Genomic DNA, 18139 nt, shown 5'->3' with positions numbered 1-18139 from the left:
GAGCGAGACAGAGAGAGAGAGAGAGAGAGAGAGAGAGAGAGAGAGAGAGAGTTTGTGTGTGTGTAAGAGAGAGAGAGAGAGAGTGTGTGTGTTTGTGTGTGTGTGTGTAAGAGAGAGAGAGAGAGTGAGAGAGAGAGAGTGAGAGAGAGTGTGTGTGTGTGTGTGTGTGAGAGAGAGAGAGAGAGAGAGAGAGAGAGAGAGAGAGAGAAAGGGGGGTGGTGGGTCAAGTTTATGTCAAGTTTTTACGTAGGTAAATAAAAAAAGATATTTTTTCACAAGATCACATCAGGTCACAGATCACAGTAAGCCGCACTTCTTCTACACAGCTGCACAATGTCGGAGGGAAAAAGAAAGAGTGGTCGAAGCACAGCCCCCTAAATGAGGCAGAGAGGCTCGATCCCCTTTTTCTCTCCTCCTCCTTCTGGGCCTGTCTGAAAAGTTTCTGGGTGGAGTAGTTCTCTATCTTCCTCACATTCACATATATACACACACACACTGGCAATACACAGACATGTACCACTCAACCAGCGAGGAGTCCGACGTGGTGAGTCCCTCTTTAACGATGTCTTTACACACACACACACACACACACACTCACACACACACTCACATGAGTATACACCGACACACTCACACACTGTTAAACACACACTTATGTGCAGCACTTCAGTATAGACCCATTTGTTTTCTTTCCATCCAAACAAAGGAGTAAATTCCCGGCTCTTTTCTTGTGCTTTCCATGCCGGAGTCTGTGAGAGCAAATGGAGCAATCCCTGGACTTTCTCGTCGTTTTCTGCCTTGTTAGATGTGTGTTTGTGAGTCTAGATGCCCGGGACAGACTGAGCTCATTACCTTTTAAACTTCCCTTTGGACCTTATCACATACGTGCAAACCTTTTCCTGTTTTCTTTCTTAATGTTGTTTTTTTCAGGCTGTAGTCGAGTTTGAAGAACGGATTTAAAAAAAAATATATATATATTACATCTAAATATAAACTGTGTAGTTAAACGTTTGTACATTATTTCACATATTCAGTTAGGTGTTAATGTGTGATGCTGGAGCGGTGATTATTTATGTCAATCCTATTCGTAAAGCCTTACTACAGCTACTGATGCTAAAACACTGACAGTACATATGCAATGCTGTGAATATGTATAATACATGTAGAGAATGTTCTTTCTAGGAAAACAACTTTTTTTTGCAAAAAAGTATGCACATTGCATGTTATGTTAACAAATGGCTTGACACGGTTGATTTTCAACTTTTGTGGAAAACCTCAAAGAAAAACACACAGAATCATATAAATTTAGGGCTGTTTTCTTTCTAGTCCGGACTGCTGACTGTTGCTATATCAGAGTTATACACAGAAGAATATTTGATGTTCAGTGAAAGTAATTTATTTAACTCTTATTTAATCAGAGGCCAAAATAGAATTTGCAAAATAGAATTTGCACCTGTTTTGGTGTGAACAAGTTTGGTGTGAACTTGTTCAGCATTAAATTTCTTTGTCATGTCAAACTCCACAGTGGTGTTTAATGACTTGTACTGTATGAAATTAGACACTCGGTGCTTTGAGAAATTTGTAGTTTTTTTCTTACTACGGCCAATATTTTCATTTCAAAATGTTTTTTTTTTTCACTAAAATATTTATATTCATATACTCAATATCTTCAGAGTAGAATGATGATATCAATTAAACCCATTTTTGCTCTCAGAGATGCCCCAAGTGCTTTTTTTTTTTATGTGTCAAAAATTTAAAGGCGTTATTTTTAACCACTAAAATTCTATGTACGTTTATCCCAATAGAGGTAAAAATATCTCACACTGAAAGCCGGCGTAATTTCATAACAGACATGTGGCGATGAAAGAATTTATTTGTTCATACTGATTGAAAATGTCTGATAAGTCAGTTGTAACAGATTACTGGTAAAAAGGGTTAATCCCGATTCTCTGACACATCGGTAACACATTATCCACAGCGCTATAAAAACACTTAAAGTATGATAACTGGTGTTATAAACATGTACAAGGTGGATTTGGTCCTTGATAAATGATCATTTAGAATGACTTTATTGAAGAAGCTAGTAGTAAATAGACTAAGCACACTGTTAGTGTACACATTACCCAAAGTAACACAACATAACTGGAAGCATTGTGTTGTTTGAAAGAAAGAGTTGGATAAAGGTGAGAGCAACTTTTCAGTTTATTCAGGATGAGATATTGCATTATAACAGACTTGATTTATAGTAAATAAGAAGCATAAATGATGCTGCTATCTGTCTTTCAGTGAGGGTGCAATAAAAACAAATAATCTTGCTGAATTTGCTTCATTAAATGTGTTCAATCTATTGAACATGAACACAACTCGTTTTTGTACATCCGACATGATTTGATCAGGTATCGTCGAAATAAAACCAAACCCCAAGCTCTTACCTGAGCTGAGACTTGAACCCAGAGACTTATTAATATGCGTAATCATATGGTTAGGATTTCTATCAGTGCCAACATCCTCATAAATTCACAATGTAATCAGTTTGCTTTAACATTACGAGATAACGATCACATTCAATTACTAATTAGTAACTTTTATAAATTAAGTTTACATATTTTTATTTTTTAGATAAACAATACAAACGTATTTTTCCTTTCTGACTGACCACGTAGTCTATTTTTCACTGTGTACATTTACATTTACATTTACAGCATTTGGCAGACGCCCTTATCCAGAGCGACGTACATAAGTGCTTAAATCTCTAACATTGAATACATTAATGATGGCTCACTAAGTTACATACTTAAGATACCATGAGTTTAAAACATTTGTTCAAAGTTACAATGAAAAAGTGTCAAAGGGTGTTTTTTTTTTTTTTTAATGCAAAAGATAGGGAAAGAAGTGCTAGTTGAAGTGTTTCCTGAAGAAGTAGGTCTTCAACCGCCGCTTGAAAATAGCCAGTGACTCAGCTGTCCGGACCTCTAGGGGAAGTTCATTCCACCACCTTGGTGCCAGTACAGAGAAGAGTCTTGTAGTATACTTGCCTCTTACCCTGAGATATGGTGGAACCAGTCGAGCAGTGCTGGTAGATCAGAGGGTGCGGGGTGCAGTGCAAGGAGTGATGAGGGCTTTGAGGTAAGAGGGAGCTGGTCCAAACAAGCCGGGCAGCTGCATTTTGGATCATTTGCAGAGGACGGATTGCATTCATAGGTAGACCTGCCAGCAGTGCATTGCAGTAATCCAGTTTAGAGATGACAAGAGACTGAACAAGTACCTGAGCAGCCTGTGTGGACAGAAATGGCCGAATCCTTCTAATGTTGTAGAGAAGAAACCGACATGAGCGAGTCACATTAGCAACATGAGAGGAAAAGGACAATAGTGTACCTATCTATAGGTGTAATAGTTTTACTGTATGTTTGTGATGAGACCCAGTGGTTAGTTGAGGTCGTAAGTAAAATGTTAGTGCTCTCTTTCAGTTATCATGACCAACCTCACTGCTAACCTGTAATACAAATTAGTCTGTTTATTTATTAATTGTTTATTTGTTAATCTGTGTAGTTGGAGTTGATACGTGTCTGTTAATAATAGCACAAACAGTGAACATGTATGTGATTGGGCAGGGGCAGTGGTGGATCAAGTGTTTAACGGTTGTACATTTGAGGACCTGGGTTCAAGCCCCAGCACTTCTAAGTTGTCACTGTTGGGCCCTTGAGCAAAGGCCCTTAAGACTCTCTGCTCCAGGGGCCCTGTATCATGGCTGACCCTGTGCTCTGACACCAACTTTCAAAGTTGGGATATGTGAAGAAAGAAATTCACTGTGCTGTAATGTCTATGTGACAAAAATAAAAGCTTTTATTCTATTGAGTAATTATAAGGATCATCTTCAAACTTGTCTATGGCTTTTAAAGGATGTTTTTTTCCACTCTTCTGCCATATTATCTGTCCTATTAAAGCTGGCATAACTAAGGTCTGATGAGACAAGAAATGACAGATTTTATATATCTAGAGATGACACACTGTCAGTGTGACTATAAAAAGGAGAAATACTAAAAGCACATCTTTAGCTAGGAAAATATTGAGCTAGGTAAATACACAATATGTATGTGTGGTGGACAGAGAGAGTGAGAGAGAGAGAGAGAGAGAGAGAGAGAGAGAGAGAGAGAGAGAAATCTGGCACATAGAATATCTATATCCAAAGCTGCACACTTATATCCCTACAGGACAGAAGCATTCAACATTTACACATACTGGGCCAAGCAAAATAAAGAGTCATTAAACTTGAACAATGGCATGATCTAAAATAGCTTTTTGCAGGTATGCTTTTCAACATGGCCAACTAAAATTTAAATTGCTAATGCACTAAATAGAAATAGACCAAATTAATGTGTGAGTGCATGTGAGCTAAGTCAAGAGATCACAAACTTCCAGTAGACCCTCATAGATTTAATAAAAAAAACAATATGGAGATTTTCGATTCATAATAAAGATCAAAGCAGTTTATCTGTTGCTCTAAGACATTTATTATTATTAATAAATGTATTATTTATTTGTATTTTAAGGTGGAAAAAGCAAAAAGAAACGAGGAAACAAACAAGTTTCTGACTAGAATTGCATAATGACTCTTATTTGTATGTATTTTAACCATATATTCAAAGTAAGGGTATGAGAAAATTCAGAAAGGCAGGAAGGCTGAGTATTGTGGTGCACTGGCCTGAAACAACCTGGAAGTTTGGTGTTTTAAACCCTTAGAATATTTAGGATTCAAAATAATTTTACTATATTCATGAGAAGAGATAGCCTCACTCACTCACTTTCTACCGCTTATCCGAACTACCTCGGGTCACGGGGAGCCTGTGCCTATCTCAGGCGTCATCGGGCATCAAGGCAGAGTTTACACCCTGGACGGAGTGCCAACCCATCACAGGGCACACACACACACACACACACACACTCTCATCCACTCACGCAATCACACACTACGGACAATTTTCCAGAGATGCCAATCAACCTACCATGCATGTCTTTGGACTGGGGGAGGAAACCGGAGTACCCGGAGGAAACCCCCGAGGCACGGGGAGAACATGCAAACTCCACACACACAAGGCGGAGGCGGGAATCAAACCCCCAACCCTGGAGGTGTGAGGCAAACGTGCTAACCACTAAGCCACCGTGCCTCCCAAGAGATAGCCTTGCGAACTTTATTTGTTTTTAGAGAGATGGATGAGAAATGGAACGTTTGTATACTAAATGGATGGATCATTTCCCATATGCAGTTGAGCACTGAAGTTGGTTACATTGCACCAAAGCAGAGCAAGATGATTTGCAGACATTTGGGTGGGGGGCAGCATTTTAATGGGTCATATCTTGGAAGTTCGAAGTAGTTTTTGATCTCTGTGTATTTGAGCTGCAAAGTAGGAATAAAGCATCAGAGGTGGAAGTAAGTCACACATGTACAAGTCACAAGTAAGTCCCAACTCATGAATGTCAAGTCAAAGTCAAGTCGAGTCTTTTTTAATATTTGTCAAGCAAGTCTCAAGTCTCAAATTTGCGACTTAAGTCTGACTCAAGTCGAGTCCTCCATCTCCGAATCATTTAACTCAAGTCCGACTCATGTCTCAAGTCATGAATGTCAAGTCAAAGTCAAGTCGAGTCTTTTTTTAATATTTGTCAAGCAAGTCTCAAATTTGCGACTTAAGTCTGACTCGAGTCAAGTCATATGTCTCGAGTCCCCATCTCTGTAAAGCATGGACTCATCCATGTACGTCTTTTCTTAGAAACAATCAAGTCAGTTAACTGTATTGAGTGATGTGTATTTAAAACTATAAAGTCAGTGCTATAGAGTTAACAAGCGAATTTGTCTGTTGTATATGTTGATGGAAAGCAAATACTAGCAAAGACAGTGTAACTCATTTGAAGGTAAAAAGTGGTACTTAGTTTATTGTTCCTGCTGTTTGTTGCCATGTCGATTTCACATCCGTTACTGGACTAAGACTTCCAAGTTGAGCTGGCAATTGCTTTGGCTTTTCCTAGTTGCAGTTTATGAGTTTTAGTCAAATGCAACATAATTGCCACCCCTGCAATGAGTTCAGGATTACCTTTTAATGGCTTTTCACACATGAACTGGTTACTTCCATGTTAACAGAAACCTGGGTTATCTTGTTGTATGTATGTCACTGCTCTTACTTTACCTGTGGTTAACAATTTTTCCTGAATATTGTGTACATTACATTATATTATCTGTACATTCCCAAACATTGGTTGTTGGTTTTATATATATATATATATATATATATATATATATATATATATATATATATATATATATATATATATATATATTTATACTATCTATCTATCTATCTATATATATATATATATATATATATATATATATATATATATATATATATATATATATATATAAAACCAACAACCAATGTTTGGGATATATATATATATATATAGATAGTATAAATATATAAATATATATATATATATATAGTGCACAACAACAGGGTTAAATAACAGGACGTTTTCAGTTTCTGGGTGTCTGTTGTTAAGCAGGGTTTCATGGCTCTGAGTACAGACTAAAGCTTGTAAACCTAAACATTACATCACAGCAATGTTGGATGTAAGACCCATGGACCCAGGCCTTCAATCTGTATTAATACAGCCATAATCACAATACACATTCTCAAATGAAGCTCACTGCAGTTATGTCAGTGATGTGATTTTCATAGGTAGATTTCAACTACTACTCTCTGTGTGCGCTCGAAATCTGTGCTAACACCACCTCTGAATTACAAGTGTTAGTGATTCAAAATTACATACAGCTCTTACCCAGGGTTGAAATTGGGGTTTACAATGATGAAAACACAGGGTTAAGAAAAGCTCTTTAGAGAGATAGGGGGCCAGATGTCAATTCTAGACACCTGCTGGAATATTACAGCGCAACACCAGCAGTATTTCAGTCTTACTGCTGAAGTGAGTTGAAGCTGTATAAGTCAGAATAAATAAATCCTGATTCCGGTGCTCTAGACATGTTGGAGACTAGAGGCATCATCGCTCACTAAATACACTGCCAGTCTGTTTGCCTGGAGAAACTCTGTTATTTTAGCAAACATTTCTTTAATGCCATCTTCTAGCTGTTTTCCCCTGAAGCTTTATTTCTTTAAAGATGCCACTGATTTGAAGTAGAAATGTGTAGGCTTTTTGACAGATGAGAAAAGTGCAGTCTTCAGCCAGGTATGCCAGCTTGACTGTACTGGAAAAGATCGCTTAGAGGTAAGAAACTCTGTGCATAACTAGAATATCAGCTGCGATAGCTCCCCTTTCAAAAACCAGCATACTTGCAGAAAAGTAAGTACTCATCGTGCCCAGTTGAAGTCTACCTATAAAAATCACAACACTGACATGAATGCAGTGATCTTCAGTTCAGAAAGCTCACTGTCATTATGGCCGTATTTAAAGCAGAACGAAGGCCTAGGTCCATGGGTCCAACATCCAGGGTTTAGGGTCACAAGCTTTAATCTGTTCTGCAGAAACACTTACATGATCAGTTGCTGTCTTTGATATCACCATTTGTGAATATGGCTTCACAGTTCTTCCATCCTCTCTAAACTTTAAACAGGCTATCACTTATTATTTATCGAGCTGAACTGCCTACACGTACGAAATGGCTGTTTTCTAGCTGTGACTGGATATCAGCCGAGAGATCAAGTGGTCATCGCCAGTCTGTCATCACGCCTTCTTAGCCTCCAACAGCTGATTCCACCATGTCTCTCATACAATGCCAGCCTCCAGTTATACTAGTTTCTGTTGACATTCCACATAAAAATCTAGGGCATCCAGTCTGTCTCAACTGCATCCATGTATTAACTAAGGGGTCCTGTCATGGTTACCCTGTTCCTGATGTTCCTGATGAGAGCCATGTGTTTTAATTTGAATTTAGCTTCTACTTGCTGTGTGCACCCAGAAGCACATACTATGTCAGTACAGACTGCATTCAGTTCAGTATCTACCGTTCAGCTGTGGATACAGTACGTATTGATCGGAATATGTGTTTAGGTTGAATGCATACTACTGTACATCCAGACAAACTACATCCACCACATTGGTACTGTCATGTGGACATGTCATCGATAATCATATCAACTGCTGTTTTTTTTAAAAATCTTCAACAAGTTAACAGTTTACTCATTTATAGTTCAACAAGTACGGTTTAAGCACAAGGAACGACATTAAATACCTGTAGGTCTTCCACACCAGTGCTAGTACATTATGGGATATCACAATGTGCATTGGTTCCATATTGCAGAATCTCAGCAGAAGCAGTTGGTCAGCTGGGTATTTCTGACATTACATTACTGTTTTATAAATAGTGAGACTCTAGAATCTCCTTTGGCGCACTGTTTCACCTACAGTATAGTACAATAGTAACGCTATTTAGACGTAGATTCTGTCTCCTCCTCATCCCACGATTGGTTTATTGCACCATATGCACCGCTTCCTAATCTGCATTTCCCTGTGTATTTTTCCTGGATTTTTTTCTCACACATTTGACCCTGACCTGTTTCTCAGGATATGGTTATGAATGATCCTGTCTGCTTGTGTGCTGTCTCATGCTATCCATGGATCCGTTTAAATACGACTATTGGTATTGCACTTCTTCCCAACAAGTCATTCATCTCAGATCATTAATTCTAAAAAGGTATAAATTCGTATGTTAATTAAAATTCTTGATGCATTGTGAAATTGCTATTGCTGAGGACTAATATATCTATATTGGATTGTCCAATGGTCTTACTGTAAAGAGTAGAAATTCAGGCTGTAAAGCATCAGATGTCATGTTTGCAATGTTTAATGGAGCTGTGTAACTGAATAACGTTTATAATGTTAATACTAATAATAATGTTCTATAACACACATAAATAGTAATAGGACAATAGTATATGTTATAAACACTAGTATAATTTATTGCACTTTTTAATTTATTCAGTATATTTCATTTCATTCAGTTCAATTCAATTCAATTTTATTGTAAGAGAATAAGAAAGTTTAATTTTGGACGATTAATCAAATGCCTGTCGATCTCTTATCTGTCTCTGTTTCTCTCTCTCATACTCACTCAGTCTCTCGGCAATGTGATTTGCACGTGAAACAGGCACAGATTGAGCATGTTTGCAATGTCCCTAGAGAGAGTGAGAGAGATACACACTGCTGAACTTTAGTTAGAGGAGAACAAAGCCAAGGAACAGCGTGTGCCGTGTGTGTGTGTGTGTGTGTGTGTGTGTGTGTGTGTGTGTGTTGTATATTACGCATGCTGTCATGTGACATCAGCAAGGTGGCAAAGATGGCAAGCTTTCGAGTCACAGACACAAATTTAGAGACACGCACTTAGATGCGCACACAATCCCATTTACACACACACATAGACACAGTGAAGCAAACAGGCAGAGGCATTAATCACAGCAGAGAAAGAGCAGATGGAGATGCTGTGAAGAGGAGCTGAGAAGTGTGTGTGTGTGAGTGAGAGAGAGAGAGAGAGAGAGAGAGAGAGAGAGAGAGTAAGAGAGAGAGAGAGAGAGAGAGAGAGAGAGAGGAAGGAGGGGAGAGGAAGGGGGAGCAGAAGGGAGGGGGCTGAGTGAAAGCGAAGGTGCTGAGAGAACGCAGAAGAGAGGGACAAGACAGAGAGAAACAGAGAGAGGAATAACAGGATGCAACCCATAACAACATCATATGCAGAGAGTAGAAAGCTTGACACACACACACTCGGTGAGAGGATGGATGGATAGAGACTCCAGGGCAGGGACCAAGTGAGAGTGGGCTGACTGCAGCACCTGTGAGCCGCAGCAACAGCATCATCATCATCATCATCATCTGCAGCTCCACAATCCTGGACCTGCTTTCTCATTTCGCGGAGCATGGCAGCCTGGCCTTTTTAATTGAATGAGGATAATACAAACAGCAGCCTGTGCACCAGCTTCTGCAGCCCCTCTTCATTCAGCATGCGCTGGGAGAGCGAGAGAACACGCTCAAGTGGAATCACTGGCGGCCGTCGAACACAGCATAACACGGGCAGCGCGAGTCTCTGTTCTCAAAGCAACAGCAGCCGTACAACTAACGCTCTTACTGTTAGCTCCAGCAATAGTAGGGACATCAGGTAGCATAGTAATAAGTTTGTAGGGGCAGGTGTACCTTTTAAAAGAGCAACAGTGACAGATTGTAATGTAAATAATAAAAATAACAATAAAAATACATACAGAGTAGCTCTATTGCAGTATTGATTTACTTTTTAGTGATATTTGTTGAGCTGTAATTTGTGAAAAACTCTAAAGGGAATTCAGTGTTTTTTAGTGCTATATTGACACTAGTAGTAGCATGAATATCACTGCTATGAAGTGCTGACATGCTTTAAGATTTAGTTTAAGTGTGTAGTCATTTGTTGTTGTCACTTTTGCGTAACACTAGGTAGTGAGTGATAGCTCCTGTTGTGTGATTGTAGTTAGTGTGTCAGCTGTGTTTGTGGTTATGGTGAAGAGAGCGAAGGCTCCATCCATTTTGGCTGATGAAGGCCTCCTGGATACGGCTGCTGAAACGAGCAAAGGGGGGTCGAGTCAACAACGATATTGGCGTAAGAATTCACTTTACAAAGTGTGTGAGAGTGAGTGCCGAAGTGTGAAAATTTAATTGCATAACATCCCTCTGTGTGTGTGTGTGTATATATACATGTGTGTATGTGTGTACTGTGTATTGGTGATTATGGCTTGTATTATGTATGAACTTTGGATTATGTTATAAAACATTAACATTCCACTGGCTATAACCATGTAATGTCCTTATCAGAACCTGACCTTTGGAAATCTACGATGAATATTTATTACATAAATACACAGGAATTAATTCTGAAATTTTGCAATCCGCTATTCAGATCTTAGATGTAACTGTACGCTAATTAGACAGTTGTTTCACAATTTTTTTCCAAATCAGAAACAGTTAGGAACAATTTTAACAGCTAAACTCATTTTCCTTGCATGTTGTTAGCATATAATCTGCTGCTGTTTGACAATTTGCTGTGATCACAATATGGCAGAAATTTATGTTTAAAGCTGTAAAAAAAAAAAACACAGAATGCCATTTTAATCAAAACTACTATCCAAGCTGATCTTAAACAAATAAATAAATAGGACATTGTTCATTTTTTTCATCAGTCCCTCCAGGATATTGAGTTTTTTGTAATTGTTGCAGCCAACAACCACAACAAAAAAATCCTCTTTTTTTTATTTGCAATACAACTTGTAGATTTTTTGCCTTTTTTTTGTAGGAACCTACACAAATTGCCAAAAAGCACATGTTTCTTCTTTTGAACTTATTCTACCGGTGAAGAAACCCATGCAATTACTTTCTATGTTAGCTGTTCTCATGTTCGATGCACAGGAATTGAAGATGGCTTTGGCTGAATGCGTGTTTGATTATGTCACATGATGCTTCTTCAAATATTACTAGGTTTGAAAAAATCTTGGACAGAATGATTAGCATCATCTCTTATGAGAAGATAACATCTTAATTGGAAACATTATCTTGAGGACTATTTTTTTTATAAATAAAATAAAAATTGAGCAGTAGGTGTAAAACCTGGTAAGTTTATCCTTCACACAATGGTCACATTTATTTTACAGGAGAGCACATGGAATTAACCAAAATTTTTTTGGCTAATTAATTAAATTAAGTAATTAATTAATTAATTAATTAATTAAATATATAAAGTAAAAGATTGATCAGATAAAACAGGCTACATCCTGCATGTACATTGCAATTTCAAGACAGTATTAAGTAAGATGTGCTGGATGAAGTTTAATAAGTTTCCAAATAAGGAGAGTAGAAGTCCTTCTGTTACAAAATGAATAAATAATTAAGAAATTCTCATTCATATATCATCATATAAGTCTTTATTTCTTTATTTTTAAAAAGTTCACAAAATCTAAATCCCAAAAAAAAGTCAACTTAAAAACTGAATCTCTTCTTTTGAGCTTAACTCTAAATACGGTGTAAAGCCTACTTATATTTAGGACACTAGAGGAAGAGAAGTGGGAATTGGACTCTGTAAGACTTAACAGTTATGTATGTGACCCAGCACCAGGTGTAAAGGAGCACCGTGCTCTTGGAAAGACTGGCAACACAGTTTTCTCACACAATTGGGTCAGTTTGAGTAATGAGCTCCAGCTCGAGTAAACCGAATGTTAATGTCAAACGCATTGGGAGCGAATTTGTCAGCTGCACCGAATTGCATTTGCTGGTGTGTTTCCTCATGTACATACATTCAGCCTCTAACTTTAATCTAGTACAATTGATTCTCACAATCAGATGCTTTTAAAGGCATCCTTAATTTAGACCTTTGTAAATAATGCAGTGTAAAATAGGTCAGTGAAAAGGACTGATATAAAAAAAAAGGCTTTTCCACATAATCTGTTAAAGAAAGTCACTGCAAAAGAACGAAATATTTTAGAAATAAAATTCTCTGCAAATAAAGAATCAATGTCAGTTTATGACCTTTTGAAAAACGATTCTGTTTATTTAACTTTTATTTGATTTCATGCTTCAGGATGTAATGCAGAAATGCTGTATAAAAACTCTGCAATATAGAACACTGTTGTATTTTTGATATGATGACTCAGTTGCACATTTGCCTGGTAAAAATATTTATATAGTAAATTTAGTGGGGTTTTTTTCAGACCATTTTACTTTACTGAATCATTTTCTTGTGAGTCCTTAGGTTACTGTGACTGTATTGTTATAGTTGAAAATCAGCATTGCAGTGACTGCACCACAAGTGCCACGGGGGCTGTGTGTGTGTGTGTGTGTGTGTGTGTGTGTGTGTGTGTGTGTGTGTATTTATGAATATATTTACATTCATGCATACTGTATGAAACAATTATTCTCTCATCTTCCACAATGACCTCTTTTGCCAGAACACTATTCAAAGGAGGAAACTATAGATTAAAAGAATTTAGAGTAAAGATCCAAACAATGTAGACTCTCTACAGTTCTGCGATCATTGGGTAGTGTGTGATATACAAGTGTTCTCACATAAAAGCACTTTAGATTATTAAGAACAACAAGTGACAGTTAGATCTTAAGTCGCTCTTATGTGACACTCTATTTCTCCAAGCTATTGCATTGTTATCATTGAGCTGAAAATGTATCTACATGTGTATGTGGTACTGTGTTAAAGCTTCTCCCTTTGCTTTCTCTACAGGGTTCGGCAGATTCGTACACCAGCCGCCCGTCTGACTCGGATGTGTCTCTAGAGGAGGACAAAGAGGCATTGCGTAGAGAGGCTGAGAGGCAGGCCCAGCTCCAAGTCGAAAAAGCCAAGGTTAAATTTTACTTGCTAGTAACTTTTAAGTGCTTGTCTATATTGGTACTGTCTGTGTGCATGTGTATTGTCAATAAATTATTTAAGTTGTGTGCTCAGTTGAAGTGATCATAGTGATCATAAGGTGTGCGTTATCCTCTTAGTCTCAGCTTATCATCACATTGTTTATATTAAATAACATTATTCAGTAAATACTATTAATGGTTTAATAAATAGAGTGAAACTTTTAAGAAATGGAATTATTTCAGAGAGTGAGGCTTGTGAGTCTCCACGCACTGAGTAAGATATGACCATCAAATCCTGATCTGTTTTAGGTTGTTTAGACATTTACATTTTAAGATTTCAGTCTCTCCAGAGTGTAGAAAAAGAAGTGTTTACACTATCAATCAGAGATCACACTATTGTATCGAAACCATCCAAGCCAATTTTCATCCAGGATGGAGGGAGTCTTGTTATATACTGTATCCTGCCCTCATCAATCTCAGCAACACTGCTAGTGATCATCTAGTAATACTAATAATAATGGGTGTCTTTGAGCTCATGGATGTGGAAGTGGGTGGATAGCACTTTCCTCCTCAAGTGTTTTACATTTAAATTTACACTTACAGCATTTGGCAGACGCCCTTATACAGAGCTATGTACAATAGTGCTTACGTCTCTATCATTGAATGCATGAACTCTGGTTCACTAGGCTACAGACTTAAGATACCATAAGCATGAGTCTAAATATACAGGATACACATACAGCAAACAGGGAAGATGATAGTTGAAGTGTTTCATGAATCAGTAGGTCTTCAACCATAGTTTGAAAATGGCTAGTGACTCAGCTGTCCAGACCCCTAGGGGAAGTTCATTCCACCATGTACCTGAAAGCCTTTGTGGACAAAAATGGCCATATACTTCTAATGTTGTAGAGAAGGAACCGACATGAGCATGTCACATTAGCAACATGCAAGGAAAAGGACCGTTGATTGTCCATGGTTACCCCAATGTTGTGAACTGTGACTGAAGGGACGATCAGATCGTTAAGCAGGGATATTGCAAGATCATGACCTGGAGATGAATCACCTGGGATGATCAGAAGTTCAGTTTTGCTAGGATTGAGCTTTAATTGATGAGCCATCATCCACGATGATATGTCTGCCAGACATGCTGAGATCCGAACAGAAGCTGTGGTATCTGAGGGTGGGAAAGATAAGTTGTGTATCATCAGCATAGCAGTGGTAAGAGAACCCGTGTGAGGAAATAACTTCACCAAGAGAGTGAGAATACAGGGAAAAAAGAAGAGGATCAAGTACTGAGCCATGTGGGACACCAGTGGAGAGTCTGCATGGAGCAGATGTCACTCCCCTCCATGTTACCTGATATGAGCATCCTTCCAGGTAGGAAGCGAACCATTCCCACACTGATCTGCAAATTCCAAGACTCCTGAGGGTGGACAAGAAAGTCTTGTGGTTGACCGTATCAAACGGTGCTGAAAGGTCGAGGAGGATGGGGACGGATGACAGCTTGGCTGATCTAGCAGCATGTAGTTTCTCAGAGACATCCAAAAAGACTGTCTCTGTCAAATGTGCTGCTTTAAAGCCAGATAGGTTAAGATCTGGTTGTTTTGTGAGAGATAGACAAACAGTTGATTATAGACAATGCGTTCAAGAATTTTTGAAAGAAAAGAGAGAAGTGATACTGGTCTGTAGTTACTGATGTCTGATGTATCCAGAGCAGGTTTCTTCAGGATGGAAGTAATCCTTGCTCTCTTGAAGGTAGTTGGTACATGACCAGATGTTATGGATCCATTGATGATAGTGGTCTGGGCAGATGGTAGGATTGCAAGACTGGATGAGTTGTAAAATTACCTCCATGACATTGCTTTAAGCAACAGTTCAAACATATGTTTTTGGATTGCCTTCACCTCACTGGTTGGTTGCTGTTATGTAGAGCGAGAGATGCCTAATGGGTTGGACTTGGTCTTGATTCTTTTAGAGAGAAAACAGTGGATGCTGTGGTCAGATTTCTATTTCGTCCTTCGTCTAATTAAACATATTAAACATTAAACATGTTTTTTTTGTTACAAACTGTGTGCAAACATACTAAGAGTAGTTACTAATTTATGACTGTGACATGTAGCATGCAGTAAGAAATCAGTTAAAGAGTTATTGCTCATATATTTATACAAATATTTTTGTTATTTTGCATTCACATTTATTTTCTGGAACAAATACTGTCTGACATTATTTAACAGCTACTTACCAGAAAATGTGTCCAATCAAAACAAGTTGAAAGACAGTGTCATGACTTACAGACAGAGGTCATGAAACATGCAAAAACAGAGCCAATCCAAAATGGCCAAGGACTAAGCAAAGCTATGTTCAAAGCCAGAGAGAGCCAGGAATGTAAACAATGTCTCAGTAACGTCACTGACATGAATGCTGGAGAGAGAATGAACAGTCCGGTGCATATAAGTGGTCGAACTGATTGGAACCTGATGTGTGTGTGTGATTAAAAGGTGATTGTGAATGAAGATAGGATTCCTGGAAGTCTAGTGACTGATCATTTGATCGGTTGTTGGCTTCCTTTTGTGCCAGATTTTCAACTGGAACTCATGGGGAGTGTAGTTCGAGTGGGTATTAATACCACTATATTACATGGGTGATAGGCAGCGCAGTGAGGGTGAGATGTCTGGAATTTTCCTCTCTCATTTTTTTTTTTAAATTGGACCAAAAGATTGAGTGAGAGAGAGCAAGACAGCGAGAGAGAGAGACAAACACTAATGATTGACAGAAGGGAGAATGAGAGAGGTGACATCAGAAGGAAAGCTGATAATGGGGACATTTACATATAAGGAAATAATCAGGACATATTAAGGAAATGACGTTTCCACTGAGGTCAGCTGAGTGATAGATAACAACATTATGAAAATCACTGAGAGAAATTTTAGTAACAGAATGAGGATGAAGGATGAAGTGTTGAGATGAGACAGTGCAAGAGATGTGAAGTGAAATTTCCAGGATAAAAGCAAACCTGACAAGTGGAGTCTTAGGGACAGGGCAGCAAGATACTGTCGCTGAGTTCTCTAGACTTATATAGGTCTCAGTAAAGTTCAGATGAAGTTAGTATTCTGGGAGGCTGTGTGTAAATCCTCTTGTTCTATAAGTTCTATAAGGACACATTAAACTGTGGCACATGTTTGAAGAAAAGCAACAATAACCTGGGTTAAATAAATGAAAGCAACAGTAGGCTGAATAAAAAAGAATGAAGATGATACATACAGTAGTCGTGCAGAAGTCCGGTCTGGAATTAAGCTTGAGCTTATGGACAACTATCAATTTACCGACACACATTTTAAACCAATATTAAGTCAACAACGTTACATTCAACAGCACCAAGAAGGTACTCTGGTATAAATCCATGCAAGATAGAAAAACAGTGCACACAAGAATATGTTCACCAGACCAAAGCAATGCAGCAGAACTACATTTTAAAGTGAAACTAGGTTAAAACTCTTTGTATTCTTTGGAGACTTTGCCCAGTTTTTACTGTTTATTTCAGAGAGATTTTTATCAAGAACAAACTTGTTTACTTTAGAGCTGTTGCTGTTTTTTGAATAAGACAGAACTATTCCATTAGTTTTAATAATGTTAACATATTTTAATATGTACTGTGCAGCTGATACAACTAAACTAAAATACAAAATCTATTGAATCAAGAAGCAATTTTGGCTCAATTGAAGATTAGGGCAAATTTAAGGAAGACTTATATATTGTTGTGATAGTGTCAGACATAGAATGGATAGGATACTGTAAACTAATTGACCTACAAGCTGAAATTGGTGTTAATTCCACCCCTGACTTGTGTGTGGCTGCAGTGATCTGTTTATCATCTTCTTCTTGAAGTGAATAACTTTGGACCTACTTTTAGGCACCTACACATGCTAAACACTCATTTGTTCGTGGCTTGCTCTACATTTGAAATGTCGAAACATAAAGTTCCAGACTGAACAGCTTTAACTGTATACTGGGGAAAGTGGAGCATTGTCCCACCTGCTTTTCCCTGGTGCCGCCACTAAACTCGTCTTCTAGCCGTTGCAGAACAGAACCATTTGTTTTTCAGCTGACAAAGCAGGCTACACTTTCTAAAGGTGTCCACTGAAGGACACAACTAGGTAGAAATGCTCTGATTGTGGAGTCCCAAAATCCCTCAGCTACAAATTCTCACTTTCTCGTGGAGTGGAGTTCATTTTTTTGCACTGATTCCATAATTCATGCTAGTAAAAGCAGCTCACCCTCATTAGTATAGTAGCTTGGAATCATAAGTAAACATTATTAACATAATATGTTGATTTTTTGGGAACTCGTTTGTCCCTGCGCTGCATATTTATTGCCAGACATAACTCATTTGCTAATTGCTAAGTTCTCTATTTTTCTCACTATGATGTTTTAGAGCAGGAAAAAACAAAACTGTTCAGCACAAGAGGATTACGGGGCTGGGATGAATGTTTGACATTTTTGATTATCCATTGATATTCTGTGTTTCTTCTCCACGTTATCAATCTTATACTGTTCAGTTAATTTACATTTACATAAAAACTGATATATCTAGAAGACGACAATATAAGTCATTCTACCATATAAGATTTTTAATGTCGTGCCAGAGAAGTAAACTGCACTGAGTAGAGCCTTTTTTTTGTATTTAGTGAGGTGTTTACAGAAGAAGTGAGCCTTCAGCTGCTCTTTATACACGTTTTAACAAATCTGTTGACCATTAACCACCAAAAGT

At 38.0% G+C, this 18139-nt stretch overlaps 1 protein-coding gene across 5 annotated transcripts in view; it reads left to right on the top strand.

Moving 5' to 3' along the window:
* cacnb2a (calcium channel, voltage-dependent, beta 2a) overlaps positions 1–18139 on the top strand; it is a 66214-nt gene that overhangs the window by 25696 nt on the left and 22379 nt on the right. For 2 of the 5 annotated variants that reach the window (XM_060874112.1, XM_060874108.1), the window contains exon 3: positions 13247–13366. In XM_060874112.1, coding sequence (XP_060730095.1) covers positions 13247–13366 — 120 coding nt within the window. Of the gene's footprint in view, positions 1–439; positions 545–9678; positions 10625–13246; positions 13367–18139 lie in introns of those variants that run through there. The other 3 variants (XM_060874109.1, XM_060874110.1, XM_060874107.1) reach the window with 3 other exon arrangements.

This window comes from Tachysurus vachellii, chromosome 7 (genome assembly GCF_030014155.1).
Source record: "Tachysurus vachellii isolate PV-2020 chromosome 7, HZAU_Pvac_v1, whole genome shotgun sequence".
Lineage (NCBI taxonomy): Eukaryota > Metazoa > Chordata > Actinopteri > Siluriformes > Bagridae > Tachysurus > Tachysurus vachellii.
This window is presented reverse-complemented; position numbering and strand designations above follow the sequence as displayed.